Source organism: Lynx rufus, unplaced genomic scaffold (assembly GCF_022079265.1).
Source record: "Lynx rufus isolate CCGP_SWC_20201006 ecotype Redwood Valley unplaced genomic scaffold, mLynRuf1.p SCAF_1, whole genome shotgun sequence".
In the NCBI taxonomy this organism is placed as follows: domain Eukaryota; kingdom Metazoa; phylum Chordata; class Mammalia; order Carnivora; family Felidae; genus Lynx; species Lynx rufus.
The window spans coordinates 142,582,282-142,599,094 of NW_025814823.1; the positions used below are offsets into that span (position 1 = coordinate 142,582,282).

A 16,813-nucleotide genomic window follows, 5' to 3' on the forward strand; every position below is an offset into this window, starting at 1 on the left:
AGAGTAAAGAGGCTCTTTCAAATTCTCTCTTTGGAATCCAAAATCTAAAATTGTTTTTCTGCACTGAATTTGAAAATGTCAGGAGTTTATAGACAAGCCAGACTAGGCTCAACTCTTATATTTAATAACTCTGCTTTGATAGCCAGGTCAGGAACTGGAGGTCAAAGCGTTCACGGGTAATGAAAGGGTTTTTGACTGATGACCACAGTGTCTTTGTAATGCAGATTATGTCTACATGTCATCTTCCTACAGGATTAATAACATTAGAGGTTTTTCACCAAGATTTTCTGAAGGGAAGGAGAAGAAAAGGATCAGGTGTCAATTTTTTTAAAAAGCTCTATTAAGACTCCCACCATCTTCCAGAAGGGTCTAGTACGGTACTTGTCTCCTACTAAAAACACTCCCATGGAATTATAATTAGCAAGAAAAATACTTTTCCCGGGTTGGGGGGTGGACAGCGGATGACAGAGCAACATAAAGGGAATTCTTTGGAAGACCATCAGAGCATAGTTGTCACAAAGAGGCTTTACAACCAAGGCCCCAGAGGAAGTTTCTGTTATAATTACTCAGAATTAATGACTACCAATTAAGAATTGTCTGATGCCCTTAGAATATATGGAGAAACAATCTATAAGATGCACTTTCCCTCATGTTGAACCCTCCTTGAAGTCTTTCTCAGCAATGATTCATATTTATATGCAAATTACTTCACCAGTTTCTAAAGCCTTAACTCTTAAAATGCATCCTAACAAACACAGGTAAAGAAGAATTTACTCAGATTATTCCTTCCTGTGAATTACTGATACAGTTTTACTTTCATTCTAAGTGAGAAGCTATTTTTTAAACTATTTACATGCAACTGGGAAAAGTTTATGAAATATTTTCTTGATAAATTATTCATCCAACATGCAGGATTAAGAAAGAGCTCCTGTTTGGGGCACCTGGGTGGCTCAGTCAGTTGAGCCTCTGACTCTTGCTTTAGGCTCAAGTCATAATCCCAGGGTCATGGCATCACCCCTGGCCCCGCTCTCCCTCCCTGAACATGGAGCCTGCTCGAGATACTCTCTCTCCCTCTGCCCCTCTCCCCTGCTTGCACATTCTGTCTCTCTTTAAAAAAAAAAAAAAAAAAAAGGAAAAAAAAAGTTCCTGTTTGACTATAACGAAATTACACTGATCATTCAAAATAAACTTCCAAAATAAAATGCAGTGTATAGCAGAGTAAAAGACACTTTAAAAAATGTTGAGCTATGAAATTTTTAGGATAATAAGTAAATCTCTTGCCTGCTAAAGGTCTTAGGGTCCAGATCACGTTAAATAGTTCCTACAGGGAAGCACACATCATCTTTTCAACACTAGGGCCCTGAGGTTAGCCTCAAAACTCTCAACACATAGTAACTGTGCGTTTTGTGTTAAATAAAGTTTTTAATATTGGCTTCATGTCCTATGTTTATTTGAGATTTCATTGGTACTGGGGGCTGTCTTTTAAAAAAGAGACTGATTCCTGGACATTTAATAACACTACTGGAGAGACTGTATACTGGAGAGACTGTAACTGCGCTCATAAATAATGGCTGACTATGCCATAGCACAGCATCAGACGAGATGCAGATTACTTTTCAAGTGGCAATGCAGCCTAGAAAACCATCATTGCATTAAGCTCTTAAAACAGAGTACCTGAACTGCTCATGTAAATATTCAGAGCCATACTTAATGTGATTATTTGTTAATGGAATTTGAACATACAGGATCCATGCCTCCATGATAATTTACATCTGTAATTAAGTGGTTGCCATGGCAAACGGCTTTCCACATTTTATATATGCATATCAATTGCTATATCTGAATTTTAAGAGAATTTGCAATTTTCTTCCAGACCTTCCAACTGATTTTAACTTTTTTTAATGTTTACTTATTTTTGAGAGAAACAGGAGCACGAGCAGTGGAGGGGCAGAGAGAAAGGGAGACAAAGAATCTGAAGCAGGCTCCAGGTTCTGAGCTGTCAGCACAGAGCCCAATGTGAGGCTTGAACCCACGAGCCATGAGATCATGACCTGAGCTGAAGTCGGATGTTCAACCGACTGAGCCACCCAGGTGCCCCTAGTTCCATCTCATTCTTAAGATTTCAGCTAAGATGTTGTTTTCCCTGGGAAGCCATCCCTGACTCAAAAACCTCTCAGTGTTAACAGTGCTTCAAACTTGCCTGTTTTCCCATTATGTACTCGGGCAGGATCCTATACATTCTTCAAAAACAGATCCCAGTTCCTAGATTTATTCAAATTAGGTGTCTGCTTGGTCCACTTGCTTTTAGGGAATAGTTTTGTTTTTGTTTTTGTTTTTGGTCTTTTTTTGCTTGTTTTCTGTATCTAACAATATGGTTGAGTTCTCTGTTCCCTTTACACACACACACACACACACACACACATTTTGCTTATCTAGGGTACAGTTTGTAAAACAAAGACTAATATGGCTGGGGATCAGAAACTCAAAAAACTGTAGACCTGGTCTTTGCACTTACTAGGCATCCCATAAAAGCTCCTTGAATTGAAATTTAATTCTACCCTGCTGTAGAACATTTCTGCATTCTTCAGTTTTCACCAAGGGATTACCAGAGATTGATGAATGAGTACATATGTCATAATCGATGGTTTTCTTAAATTGTTTCAGACAGAGAGCTGCTAGACCCAACCTCTGGCACTTTCTGTCTGGAGAGCCAGAATGGAGAGCCTCCTTTTGATGGCCAGAAGCTTCCAGTGCCTTGTTCTAAGAAGGAAAAGCAGGGGATGCTTCCTCTATTTTCCTCATGCCTTTTCTTTGAGGTTATTCTGAAGTTGGATAATCAGGGTCACACTACTTTCGTGGAGAAAGCCAGGTTAATTTTTCAGGTGTGAAACTACGGGACAAGGTCTCTGTGAGAGCCAGGAATCGCTTCCCCTCTCCCTATGCTTTCTAAGTCCCCGTTCTGATTTTTCTCCTCTCCAATGGCTGATCTTTTTGGCCCAGAAGTGAATGGGTAGAGCACGGGATAAGTCAGAATGGATGCTGAGATTGGGGTGAGTCATGGTTATCTTCTTGATGCTAAGGTTACTGTTCACCCTGTGAAAAATAACCGTGGGAATACCAAATCCTAGCTAATGATCATGGTCTATTTTAGATGCCTATCCATACTTGCACATCCATTCTGATTTACGACAAAGCAGTTCCACAAGCAGCAAAGGTAAAACCCTCTACTTGTCTGCTCTCACCGATTCTTCTTTTACTCCTTTCCCTTTTTTCATATCATCCTCCTTCATCCTCAGTCACTGCTCATTTCCCAGAAAGCTGAGCCTGCACCCCCCAGGTGCCGAGCCATGGTGACAGAGAGCGACTCCCATGAGCACACCCTCTATGCCAGCCCAGCGCAGGCAGAGGTCAGCCCCACAGCCATCTATCTGGTCAGACTGGTGGGGCAGCTTGCCGAGGCGATCCTCTAGGACTGAAATGGACGTAGACAGACAGAGGGCTACTGGAGTACAGAGCGTGAGGGCCGACCAGACACAAAGGAGCAAACAAGCAGATGAGGGAAGACTGAAAAGACAGCAGGCAGCCAGGCCCCGCAGCTCATGTGCTAGTCCAACCCTCACGGCGACGCCAGTGGAACGGTCCAAGCCAATGCAAGTGAGCCAAATCCTGAGCTCATTTTAATGGCTTCTGTCCCAAACCTGAGTCACTGGGGATTCCATGGACTTCCAAGAGAGCCCTCCATGCGTTTCTAAAAACAAACCGCTCGATGCTGTCATGGAAAACCTGGATCTTTGCGTTCTATGGTTTCATTATGGATTACATCCAGGTCACAACCTAAGGAAGAGAAGCTGGCAGCAACGACCCTGCCGGCTGCGTGCCCAGCCTTTGTAATCAATCCCAGAGGACGAGGGCCTGATGTGTGCTGCTGGCTCTGCCAAACAAGCCCTCACCTAGGGACACGCAGTCGGCCTGTGAGTTACTCTGTGGGGGGAGCCTGCAAGGGCACCTGCAGTCAAGGCTCCATTGCTCGAAGCGGACGCCAGAAAGGGAAGGAACTACAGACTGTGTGTGTCTGCGGGAAGAGGAGGAGAAGTTCTTGGTTTTCCTGTCAATTCAACTGCTATCTCCTGCTTAAAAAGAAAAAAGAAGAAAAAAAAAAAGCCCCAAGAACACCCGTAGTCACACCAATGCCGCAGGACTGCTCTACACGCTCTTCAGCCCTGATACAGGCAGGCTGGGAACGGGCCAGGGAGCGGCCCTATACGACACGGTCATGTTTGACTGCGAGAGAACAAGGTCAATTCTGAGGACTAAAGTAAATACCACTATTCCTTAAGATGCAGCATTTCTAGGGGGCACCTCGGTGGCTCAGTCGGTTTTAAGCGTCCGACTCTTGGTTTCGGCTCAGGTCATGATCTCACGGTTCGTGGGTTCAAGCCCCACTTCAGGCTCTGTGCTGGCAGCGCAGAGCCTGCTTGGGATTCTCTTTTTCTCCCTCTCTCTCTGCCCCCTCCACACTGTGTCTCTCTCAATCTCAAAATAAAATAAATAAATAAAAGAATACTTAAAAAAAAAAAGGCAGCATTTCTAGGAAACATAAAAAAATACTAAAACCTGCCAAGAAAGCAGACACACTTTAGTAGCCAAAGAACTACCACTTATTATTTACCATGTGCCAACTGTGCTTAAGCCTTTCTTCTCATATATTATCTAATTTCATCCACAAAACAACCCTGAGGGTTGTACTACTATTATACCCATTTTATAAGTGAGAAAAAAGGTTTAGAGAATGAGGTACATCACTAGACATTTCACAGCCACTGTAAGGGAGGTCAGGACTGACCCAGGAGCAGGTGAGGCTTGACGTCTAATCGCTGCTGGGACTGGAAAACTGAACACCAAGGGCATCTGTGCATAGGGATTTCGGAGGTGTCAGATTGGTGCCCAGCAGTAGGCTAGACCTTGAAGGCAAATCCTGTATCTGGGTTAACTTAATAGTCAATACGTGTATTTGATTGTTATTTTTAAGTAAATGAGATTTTGAGATTTCCACTGAGACAGCAAATTCTTTCACACCCACTTCTAAGTTCAAAATATCCAGATTTTGATGATTTATGTTACACTTTCTATAGGCAATGAGGCCACACAAACCTAAGGCCCGTTTATTCTTTAAAATTAGTCGTAACAAAGGAATACGCTTACAACAGCGTGTCATTTTTCTTCTAGTTATATTTTACGAAAGTGTCACTTTTGCCAAAACGAAAGTTGTAAGGACAAACACGGTGTGAGTCGATTTCCCAAGAATGCTTCTGTTGCCCTGGCAACAGCTCCTTTCTCACCGTTTGTTCCAACATCACATAGATCCAGGGCTGAGAAACGGGTTGTGGGGAGGGGAAAGACTGAGCTCACAGCTGCAACAAGTCCTTGGCTGGGGCTGGGGCTGAGAAGATGCTATCACATACTGGCTGACAGGAGAGAAAGCAAGTCAGCGGTTTCAGACATGGGGGGACAACTCTCTCAGCTGTAGATTCAAGGACCATGGCTGCCGTGGATGCCGCCTTGAACTACCTGGTAGAGACCTCCACGAGGAAGGGAAGAGCCCACTGAGCATCCATTACAGATGTGCCGCCTGCCCCGAAACATGAGGGAGTCGCCTGCTGAGTGCTTGGTCCATCTTACCCGTGATTTCTGCTCCAAGAGGGGCGCTGCCATGCTGGCAGGAGAAAACAAACTACTTCCTGTACTTCAGTTCTTAGCCTTAGATCGGTAGGCCCTGGAGAGGTAGTCTGACTATACAGGAATCCCGGCCGCTTGCCAATTCCAATTTTTAAGTAATTTCAGACTTTCTGGGGTGCTCTGTGTATGCACGGGGAACATAAGCGATAAAGATGGGGAGAAAGGTCTCTTAGAAAATCTAGACTTTGGGAATTGGACAGGTAACAAACAGACTAGCACCTCAGGTATGCTCCTACTTCCTTCTTTCAACCATCCTTCCCAGAGGCCTGACACAGCCAGAAAGAGAAAAGTCAGGAGTAGTTAACTGGAGTGTATGAATAATACCTAAGATACGTACTGGTCTTTGTGCCAAAATGAATCTTCTTGCCATCTATGTGAAATAGCAAACAAGAGCACCAAAAGATGTGTTGGACCAACCCTCATTCTTAGAGATCAAATTTGCTGGACTAACACCTTATTAAAAACTGCACGTAAACAGTAAGACTGAAAGGGTATCTACAGGTTGCTTCTGAATGAGTGTAAAAGACAGCTTGTGGTGTTACTCCCTCCCCCCCTCCAAGAGGCCCCACTCGTACTATAAATGGCCACTGATTTGCTAGAAGGCACTAAGTTTCTCAGGATGAAAAGCATTCTTAGGGATGATAAGCCAGGAGTTTTGCCTGCATACCAGTGCTTCGATAAAATTCAGAGTAAAGGTATGAATCATCAAGGAGGAGGAAGCACAACATAGTAAGGAAAATTTACGCAGAAATCCACTTCTCTGGTCAACCAGGGCGCTTAGCCAGGATTAATGAATTGTGTATGCTGCCTTCCCTTCATCTACATGTTTATTTTGGCTTTTCAAAAGCCTTTGGTAAGAGTTCTCAGCCAAAGTTTTAAGATATACATGGCATATATGCACATGTGTGCACTGCCTGAGGCACTGTGTGTCCCACGGCAGTAAAGGAGGGGCATTTCTCTGACAAGAAAAGATGAATCTGATTTAACATTTCTGGGAGGTAAAACACCAAGCTGAAGGGGATGAACTGCAGATTCCAGAAGTGAATCAAAAAGGGGATAATGAGCTTCACAGAATCAAAAATCTAAGATAAGGTCATATTTTCCAATCTCCCTATTTTTTTGTTAAATTTTTTAATGTCTATTTATTTTTGAGAGAGAAAGAGAGAGAGAAAGCATGAGAGGGAGAGGGACAGAGAGAGACAGAGACACAGAATTCGGAGCAGGCTCCCAGCTCTGAGCTGTCAGCACCGAGCCCGCCGCGGGGCTCGAACTCACAAGCTGTGAGATCATGACCTGAGCCAAGCTGGCTGCTTAACCAACTGAGCCACCCAGGCACCCTGCAATCTCCCTGATTTTGAGAAGAGGAATGCAAAAGTCCAGCAAGGTGGCACACTGATCTCAAGCAAAACTGAAAATCAGAATCCTGGTCTCCCAAATTCTGTGAGTGCGTAGGAGTGCCTGAGTCATTCGTGGTAAGGCTATTCCTCTCAGATCAAGAGATGAAGGCCTTGAGAGTATCCCCCAATGCAGGCAGATCAGGACTGGGGAGCAGGTCGTCTATTTATTTCTCTAGGCCCCTTATCTACCAACCTCCACACACACATATATATGTGGGCTCCTCTAAGATAGGAGAAACAGAAAACATGAACTTATCAGTTGTTTGGAACCTAACTGTTGTCTGATCTGCTGATTTGGAAGCCAGCCCTGCTGAGCTCAATTAGGCAGACTAGAGTTAATTCAGTTGGGGTCTGTTTCTTTACAGGCCTGGACACCAGGCTCCATGTTTCTCTTCACCATCCAAGAGTCCCACATACAAAGCTTTAGGATTTGCTGGGGGATGAGTCACCTGTGCACTTCAGTTAGGGTTGCAGGTGGATTACTGTTCTCCTGTTAGAGATCAGATTAAAAATTCTTTGGTTGTAATCGTTCAAAAAGCGATTTTTTTCTCCCTGAAAAGTCAAAGCACGACTCTGTTCCTTTAGTTCCTCGAGGATGTCTACAAACTGCCCCATCTGTGTCTACGTGTGTGTGTTTCTGCCAACCAGAACAAAGCCCTTGAGCCTACACAGACAGACTGATTGACACCCTTTCTGTTCAGGAGCCACCTTTCAAACCCTTAGGGGAAAGGCTATGAAAGTGCTAGTGGGCATTGAAGTTTTCTCGCAGCTCACAGCTGCCCCTCTGGGATCACTTTTCTTTCCACCAGTTTCTAACAGGCTCATTAGTGAGAAATTCCCTGAAAGTGGAACACTTAGTTTGTATTTTCTGATCCGAATGCAGAGAACGTTCTGTCAGGCTCCAGGAGACAGACAATTTAAACCAGAACATTATTAAACACAGAGCAGCTGATACTAATTCCTTCCCAGCCTGCAGCTTCTCCTCCTAAAGCTGAAATCATCCTGCGGTTGGGGATGGGGCTGGGCGGGTGGCAGGACCAGGCTCACTGCCTTGGAACGAACGCCCCACACTCACATTCCTTCCCAGCACAGAGCGCCTGCTGCAGGTGGGCCTCTCACACCATGTTTCCAAAAGGGGATGCACTGATGTGGAAAGCATGCTTTTAATTTAACGGGAAAAGCAAAAACCAGGAGAAGTTACTCAAACAAAATCCAACGGCTTAGAACCCAAGGAAATAAGCAATGAAGAAATACGTGAAATAAAGAACAGGGGACAGTGTAACAGGGAAACGGGAGCGATGAGGGGAGCACACGCCTGTTGCGCGGGAACACTCTTTACACAGCAAATCTGGACACAAGCCGGTCTTCAAAACGGGCAGGAAAGGAATGCGGCAGGGGGTGCGCGGCACATGCGATGCCCGGTGCCCGGGTCCCCTCCCTCTTCCCTGCACGCTTACCTGCGATTCCTTGCAGCAGCCCGCAGACGTTGAAAATACTTTTCTTCATGATGCTCTGCACACACATGGTGAAGACGGACACCAAGGCCACCGTGCAGAGAATGAAGATGCCCACGGCCAAGAAAATAGCCGTGGCCTGCCAGAAGCCACTGGCGATCTCGCCGAAGTTCTCTGCGTAGGGCCCGCACAGCGTCTCCCGCTGCACGTGCTGCACGCCCGGGTTGCGGATGCAGCGGGCATAGATGCCCAAGGTCGGGTGGTAGGGCTCCGACGAGCCTCCGCTCTGGTCGTCGGGCGCGGCGCCGCTGCGACTCTTGGCTTTTCCAATCAGCCAGTCGGCGCTCATGAAGGCGATGAGCTCTGCAAAAGCCACCACAATACTCAGGAGGGTCCAGAGCATCGAGCGACAGGTGACAATAACATGACACATATTGATGTTCCAGGCGGAAAAGTCAGGAGTCCACGGGGTGAATAATAAAAGCAGGCCGGGGGGGGGGGGGGAAGGAGGCTCAGGCGGCCGCAGAAGGAAGTCGCTGCTCCGGGCGCTCACTCCCACAGCCTGGGGCTCCCTCTGGCCGGCCTGTGGCAGCGCGGGCCGGGGCCGTCATGCTGCCATGTCAGAGCTCCGAGCGCGGCCTCACCTACAGGAGGGAAGGGAGGAGGGGGGTTAGCAGCGCCCAGGCTCCGCCCCGCGGCGGCGCCGCCAGCAGACTCGCGGGTCCCGGAGCCCCAGTGCGCTGGCCGAGAGGCTGCTCCCGCGCGGCCGCCCTTCCCCGCCCTCCCCGGCCGGTGCCGCCACCCCGACCTCCATCCTCCGACAGAACCCAGCTGTAGCCGATCCGGGGCCGGAGCCGCCGTTCGCAGCGCACTTAACTGGTTTTCTTTGTTTCCAGTCGTCCCTTCCCGTGCTCTCGCACCGCGCTGGTTCCCTTATCTCCGGGCAGCACAACTCCAGGCCAGTGCCCGTTCCCGCACCCACCCCAGGCGCACCCTTTGGCACAGGAGCTCGTGCCCGAGCTGCTGCACCCTTGGGATGTGTGGCTCCTGCTCCATCATCTCTCACTCGAAAACGTCAAACAGCAGGGAGATCCAGCAACAACTAGATGGGACTTCCAGTCAACCTTGCCAACAGACTGCCTATGTTTTTATAGAGCTTACGGGACCCTCTGCCTGCTGTCTTGGTACGAAATGAGCTAAGTTTTGACAAACTTGCACCAAAAGATTTTGGTTAAAGATAGAGAGTAGCAACACCCACTTGTATTGCTGGGAATCAAATTAGTAGCACAGACACAAGAGTATCAGCTTCATAGGTGCATGAGGATACAAAAGGAAACAATGCTCTGAAAAATTACAAAACACTGCTCCCCAAACTTATTTTTATTCATTTCTCACAGGGTGATTTCTGGACCAAAAAAACTACACTAATTAAAACTCAAGAAGAAGAAAAGAAAACCTTGAAGAGTTCATGACTTACTCATTTGGGGAAATTATTCAAAACAGAGGCATGAATGACCACTGACTAAGTGTCATTACCACTGAGTGGACTTGTTGACAACAGAAACTTGCGTATGAAGAATGTGTTCCTTGAACCGTCCCAATTCATCCCATGCGCCTCTGCCTGAGCTTTGATTCACCCCAGGTCTGCAACTCAACATGCCCATTGTTTCTGGTCTCACAAGGGCTCTTTCTGTTCCCAGGGACAAATGGCTTCATAACCAGAGGGCTTTGCTCTAACAGCTCAAATCTCTTTCAGAGGGGCCTGAACCCTGAAACAGGGGTACAGTGCTCATCGGCAGCCCCATCTGCTACCCCTTCTCCAAGGTCAGAAAGAATCGCACAGTTCACATCTGACATCTGGGTGCAAGGCTCTGTTCTGAGTGATGAGATCTTATTAACTGAGGTCACGTCAACTGCACAAGAACCACAAAGAGCCCTCTGGCATGCTGGCAGTGGGGTGGGGCCAGGAGATGTTGAAGAGGAAGGCAAGTGGGGAAAGAAGGAAGCCCAGAGTCAAAGTTTCAAAGCTTCTACACCATGCTGGTTGACAAGGTGTAGCGACAGAGAACTACTTATCTCATAAAACACAGTACATTTAAAAATCCTCAGGTCATTACAGTTACACAAGATGCTGTTTGGGGAAATTACCTAGCACAGTACTAAAAACACAGGCCATTAATGACTGTCAGTGTGTGTGTGTGTGTGTGTGTGTGTGTGTGTGTGTGTGTAACGCAGCTCTCCTGAGCGCTGGGGAAGGGAGAAGTGCGTTTCACCCCAAAAGTTTTGGAGTCCATCAGGTCTGGGTTCCAAAAACAGCCCCACCACCAACTGGCCATGTGGATGCCTAGTTCTCAGAGCTGCAGCTTTCCTCATCTACATGGAAACAGTAAAGTATCCCGCGTCACAGTATTGCTTCGAGAAACTATCAAGAATCTGTTAGACCTCAGGGTCTGGCAGAATAAACACTCACTAAATAGCAACTCCTTTCCCTTAGAAGCCTTTCCTCCAACATGGAGGACGCTGATCAGATAACAATTTAACTGCTGGAAGCGCTCTGCCCATCACAGAAACTTGGCTATTTACACACAATCAAAGATTAAGCACAGGCTATTTAGAGACGGAACAGGGAACAGGTCACTCGTGTCAGCCTCCCCGGTGGGCTTCTTGGGAGGGTCCTGGTCTTCCTACTTCCCCACTGCCTACCCTGCTGCCAAACTCAACTGTGAAATAAATTAGCATGAGGCCAGAAGCAGAATCTACTCCCACTCGTTGATCTCACCCCCACTCGACCCCAAATACCACCACAGAGAAATGCCTTTTGAGAAAAGAGTTACCAACACAAAAAAGCTTTGGGGGAGATTGTTTAGAATGAAACAATCATTGTGAATGAGAACAAGAAACAAGCCCCTGATGACTCCCAGAGGCCCCATGAGCTGCACCCACCTGCCCGCCCGCCGGGCTCACAGATGCTTTGAATCAACAGGTGGAAAGCCAGCCCATGAGGAGAAGACGAGGCTTCTACAAAGTCTTTCCATTCGATTAGACAACTAGCTCACTGATGTGCCAGCTGATCTCAATCCCTGCTCCTCTTCTGTTTAATGGGAAAATTTCAATGTGAACATAAAACCTCTATGTGTTTGTCCTCTTGCAGAGCCTCAGGACTCTGCTGCAACCTCTCAGGTGACCTGGATTGTAATGAACGTGCCAAATGTCCACTGTGCTGGTCAGCAAACTTGGCTCAGAGTCAGGCCCGCAATCAGACTGCTATTTCTGAAGAGAAAGGATGTGAAACTTTGGGAGAACAGAAAGCGGCACATTCAGGCTTAGCAAACGGTCCATGCCACATTTAGGGCGGAATTATTTAGGGAGCCATGTGCTTAAGTTCACAAAACATAGTTCTCTGTCCATCCATGCCACAACAATCCCCTATCTACTGCACCAAATTCTCACACCCGTGCCAGCGTGGCTGGAATGAGGCTTTTATTCTTCTGTTTGGAATAGGGAGATAACATGCTTTGGTCTCTCCAGCCAAGTTTGCTAATTACTACTATAAGTAGAATAGCCATGCTACGCACGGCTGACTGGCTTTCCTGTGCATCCAAGAAAAGTCCTCAGGTCGATGGCACAACAGACAGTCTGGAAAGGCATCAAGTCTGTGCTCTGTACAGCGTCCCAGTTTGGTCATGTCACATGTGCAAGGACAGGCACCTGCTGGGACAAAATCCACAGCAAAGGGGAAACAGATCCTCCTCGTAGATCTTGTTAACTGTCGGGATTCCAGCACAGAGCTCCTCAATATGCTATCCACTGCTATTCCCTGTAATCCCTGCTTCTCCAAAACTCACTTAATTGACATTCCATGTAAAAGTCTTCTCTCCATAGGCCACTAAGTACATTTCCACTCCAGGACGGCTGAGTTTACCATCATTTCCCTGATGGTCATGGATAATCTGGACGGTCCTCTGACTTTCTGAAAATGATGCTATGATTATCACAAAGGCCCACAGAGTAAAGCCTCTCAGCAAGCAATAAGAAGAAAACAAAAACAACCAAAAAGAGAATCCTGCAGAAACCTACAGTAACCTGCAGCAATATTACAGTCAGAATGTAGAGCAAGGGGAAAGTAATTAATGGTTTGGCTATGGGAGTCACATAATATATATATATATATATATATATATAGTCACATAATATATATATATTATAATATATACACACAGCCCTCATATTTATAAACTTTTTCAATTTTTTTTTTTTTTTTTTGAGAGAGCATGAGTAGGGGCAGGGAGGTGGGGACAGACAGAGGAGAGAGAGAATCCCAAGCAGGCTCTGCACTGTCAGCACAGAGCCCAATATGGGGCTCGATCTCACAAATCATGAGATCATGACGCAAGCCAAGATCAAGAGTCAGACACTTAACCAACTGAGCCACCCAGGTGCCTCAAAGCCCTCATCTTTAAAACAAGGGTGAAGTTAGTAAGCTGAGCCCAGCTGGGTTTGTACCTTCCACCACAGGGTCCTGTCTTTTGCAGCTTCCTGCTGTCAGTAAGAAGGGAAGAAGGTACGGGTGAAGCAAGATCGCCCTGGGCCGGCTGGTCAGGAAACCACAACAGAAATGAAGAAGCCGAGGGAAAGGACTTCACTGCGAGGCGCACATCACCAGAGCATGCCCCCGTTACTAGAGCAGCAAAGGCCAGGACAGAGTTTTGCTTGTTCACCTTGCTTGCTCACCCTGGTTCTCTTTTGCTACTTTATTATGGAAATCATCAAACAGAGATACAAGCTGAAAAGAACAGACTATGAACATTCAGATTCAACGGCAGTATACAGCCTCACTCTACCACTCGGCCTTTTTCTTCCTGAGCCATGTGAAAACAAGCCACAGATATCTTGACACTTGAACCCTAAATACTGTAATACACTTCCTAAAAATAAAGACATTTTCCTACAAAACCACAATAAAATTAACACACCCCAAAAAACTGACAATACCTCCCTTATATCCAAAGCCTAGTGCACACTCAAATTTCCCTATCCTGCCCCATTTTTTACAGCTGTTTTCTTAAAACCATGACTCAGTCAAGACTCATGCGCTGCATTTGGCTTTGTGTCTGTAGTTTCTTTTAGTAAAAAATAGTCCTTTCACCTCTAACCCTGTTTGCATTGTTTCCCTTGACACTGACTTTTTTTTTTTTTTGAGGATACCGGGCCATTTGTATTCTAGAATACTCAACAATGTAGATTTGTCTATATCCTCATGCTGTCATTTAAAGTTGTTCTCTATCCCCTGCTTTATAGAAACGAGGTTAAATCTAAAGGCCAGTTTAGAATCACCTTAAATATTTTGGTGAGACTTCTTTGTAGGTGATGCCGTATTTGTTATTCCTGCTATATCACATTTGGGAGGAACAATACTGAGCTATACCTCAGAATCAGAATAATTTTATACATAAATGGACATACATGAATATGTACGTGTGTGTGTGTGTGTGTGTGTGTATCTTTATACACATACATATATAGAAAGCAAGACAGACAGGGGCGCCTGGGTGGCTCAGTCACTTAGGTGTCCGACTCTTGGTGTCGGCTCAGGTCGTGATCTCGTGGTTTCATGAGTTTGAGTCCCACAGTGGGCTTCTCACTGGCGGTGCGGGGCCTGCTTGGTGTTCTCTGTCTCCCTCTCTCTCTCTGCCCTCCCCCCCCCTTTTGCTGTCTCTGTCTCTCTCAACATAATTTAAAAAATAAACTTTAAAAAAAAAGACAGACACACAACATACCCAGGGTCCTCTCTGGCCCTGACCAACCAGAATTCTGATGAGGGAGCACACAAAAGGCTGGCTGGGTGAGCTCTGTATGTTTCAAAGAGCTCCTTGGGTGAGTTCTGAAGCCACTGCTGAGAAGCCCTGTCTTAAAAAAATGCCATCCCAGCCATCCCAGAAGCTTAAAGCTCTTTACCGAAGGGATTTTACTTCTAAGAAATATTTGCTGTATTTCTTTGAAATGGAACCACATTTTATATACTACTTATGAAAACACAGAAATATCTGCAAACCTGGGGAGTAAGACACAACTCTGAAGAGCCCTTTCCAGGAGGATTGACTTGAGCCAACAGAGCCTGGGTTGGGGGCATCTTTCCTCTAACTTCAGAGCCCTCCCTCTCAAAAAGGACAGATCTGGGCTCCCTGAAGCTTCCCTCCGGCCTTGCTCTCTTCCTACCACCCCTGCCCTCAGCCAGTCTGGAGGGAGCATCAGGTGCTGGCAATGCCAGGTTGAGCAGAGGCCACTAAACTGTGAGAGTGTCTTAAGAGCTTTGTACACGGACTCAAGATCCAATCTCAGCTCTGCCACTAAATAGCTGTGTGTCCTGGGGCAGGCTATTTAGATTTAACCTCCGCCAGCCTCAGTTTCCTCATCTGCAAAAAAAGAAAGCAACATCTTCTTCCAAAGGCGGCCATGAGGATTAAAGGAGATGGCATATGGAGAATAATCAGCATATCTTCCCGTTCATTGTGCTTAACATACGTATTATCAATCATTGTCATGTGATTAAATGATAACACATCATCATATGAATCATATGATCATATGACTACATAATAAATTTACTACAGTGACCCATGTGACCCAAAGAATCAATACACTTCCGAGCAGATTGTATTTTGCTCCCATGTCACTGGTGGTTTCTCTGGCAATATGGTCTCCATCCCAGTGTCTTCTGGGAGCCTAAGAGATTAGGTGAGTAGAGTTTATGTGCTTTTGCCTTCCATAAGTTGGAAAGTCCCTCTAGGGACTGCCTCTTGGGTGGTCCCTGGACCACCTTCCACCTCCTAGAGGGAGATGTAGGCCACCTGTTTTAAAAACCCTAAGTTCCTGATCCCCACACACTGAATCAAACTTTCTGGAGGTGTTACCAGAAACTGTGTTTGTAACAACCCCCCAGGTGATTCTTTACACAGTAAAGTCTAAGACTCCATTGGGAGGAAGCCTTGCATTCAGTGAGGTCGCTGGTATCTTGGAGCTGGGGAAGGGGCCAAAGAGAAGAGGTCAGGAAGAGCCTGGCCTGGCTCATTAGGATAGAGCCAGATGACCTGTCTTTGACACAGCTCATGGCGTCACAGACATCTCTGGAACAATGATTCTACAGGGACAGAAGCTGCTTCCCCGTTCACATGTTGTCCAATGGTCCTTGCATTCACAGCGCGAATGAGCTCAAACATTCAGGACCTTCTCTTCAGAGCACAAAAGCAGCTCGCAGAATGGATGGATAGTGCCGGTACAAAAAGATCAGCACTTGGCATGACTTAAAAAAAACAGTTGGGGGCACCTGGGTGGCTCAGTCAGTTAAGTGTCCAACTTTGGCTCAGGTCATGATCTCATGGTCCATGAGTCTGAGCCCCACATCGGGCTCTGTGCTATCAGTGCAGAGCCTGCTTCGGATCCTCTGTCCCCCTGTGTCTCTGCCCCTCCCCCACTGGTTCTGTCTCTTTCTCGCTCTCGCTCTTGCTCTCAAAAATAAAATAAAATAAACTTAAAAAAAAAAAGTCAGCCACCAAAGGAGGTTTTGCAAACTCTCATTTGCCCTGGCCGCCCCCTCAAAAACACAGATTATGGAAATGTAAACATCTTGACAATATTTAAGAAGAGGGCCCAAATGCTCTAAGAATTCTATTGTTCTTGGAGTTATAGTCTCAACACGCTCAAATCCTCCAGGATATTGCCACCCTCCTTTCCTCACTACCTCCTCCAGCTCAGCTCTGACCCCACTGGGAAAAGTCACACTGTGCTTCTCAACAGGGACGATTTTGCTCCCTCCCCCTTGCAGACAGCACGTGGTAATGTCTGGAGACATTCTAAGGTGGTCACAACGTGGGGTGGGGGGGGGGGCGGGAATGTGTGCTGCTGGCATGTTGTGGGCCAAAGATGCTGCTAACCAGCCTGCGGTGCACAGGCCAGCCCCACAAAAGGGGCAATGTCAGCAGTGTTAACAGTGAGAATCCTTTTCAAGAGGCTTCCTGCATATAGAACAACGTTTACATTTGGAGGCACAACATGACACAGATTGCTAATGCCTGTAGTATTTACAAAGGTCTATTCTAATGAGTAAGCCATGTTCTACAATCTGGATGGGTAGTCACAGTATTAACTATCTTACTTAATTTTGGGCTGTTTTTCTGAATTTTGGTTTAAGGTCCATGCGAGTCTGTGTGCCCAAGATGGCAAGCTGAC

General features: G+C 46.3%; 1 protein-coding gene across 3 annotated transcripts in view; it reads right to left on the reverse strand.

The window, feature by feature from the left end:
- The window catches only part of LHFPL2 (LHFPL tetraspan subfamily member 2), a 69,153-nt gene that overhangs the window by 17,015 nt on the left and 35,325 nt on the right, over positions 1–16,813 (reverse strand). The window contains exons 1-2 of one of the 3 annotated variants that reach the window (XM_047088393.1): positions 9,465–9,618; positions 8,591–9,231 (exon numbers count right to left, since the gene is read on the reverse strand). In XM_047088393.1, the coding sequence (XP_046944349.1) occupies positions 8,591–9,020 (430 nt within the window). In that variant the 5' untranslated portion in view covers positions 9,021–9,231; positions 9,465–9,618. Of the gene's footprint in view, positions 1–8,590; positions 9,232–9,395; positions 9,619–16,813 lie in introns of those variants that run through there. The other 2 variants (XM_047088384.1, XM_047088401.1) reach the window with 2 other exon arrangements.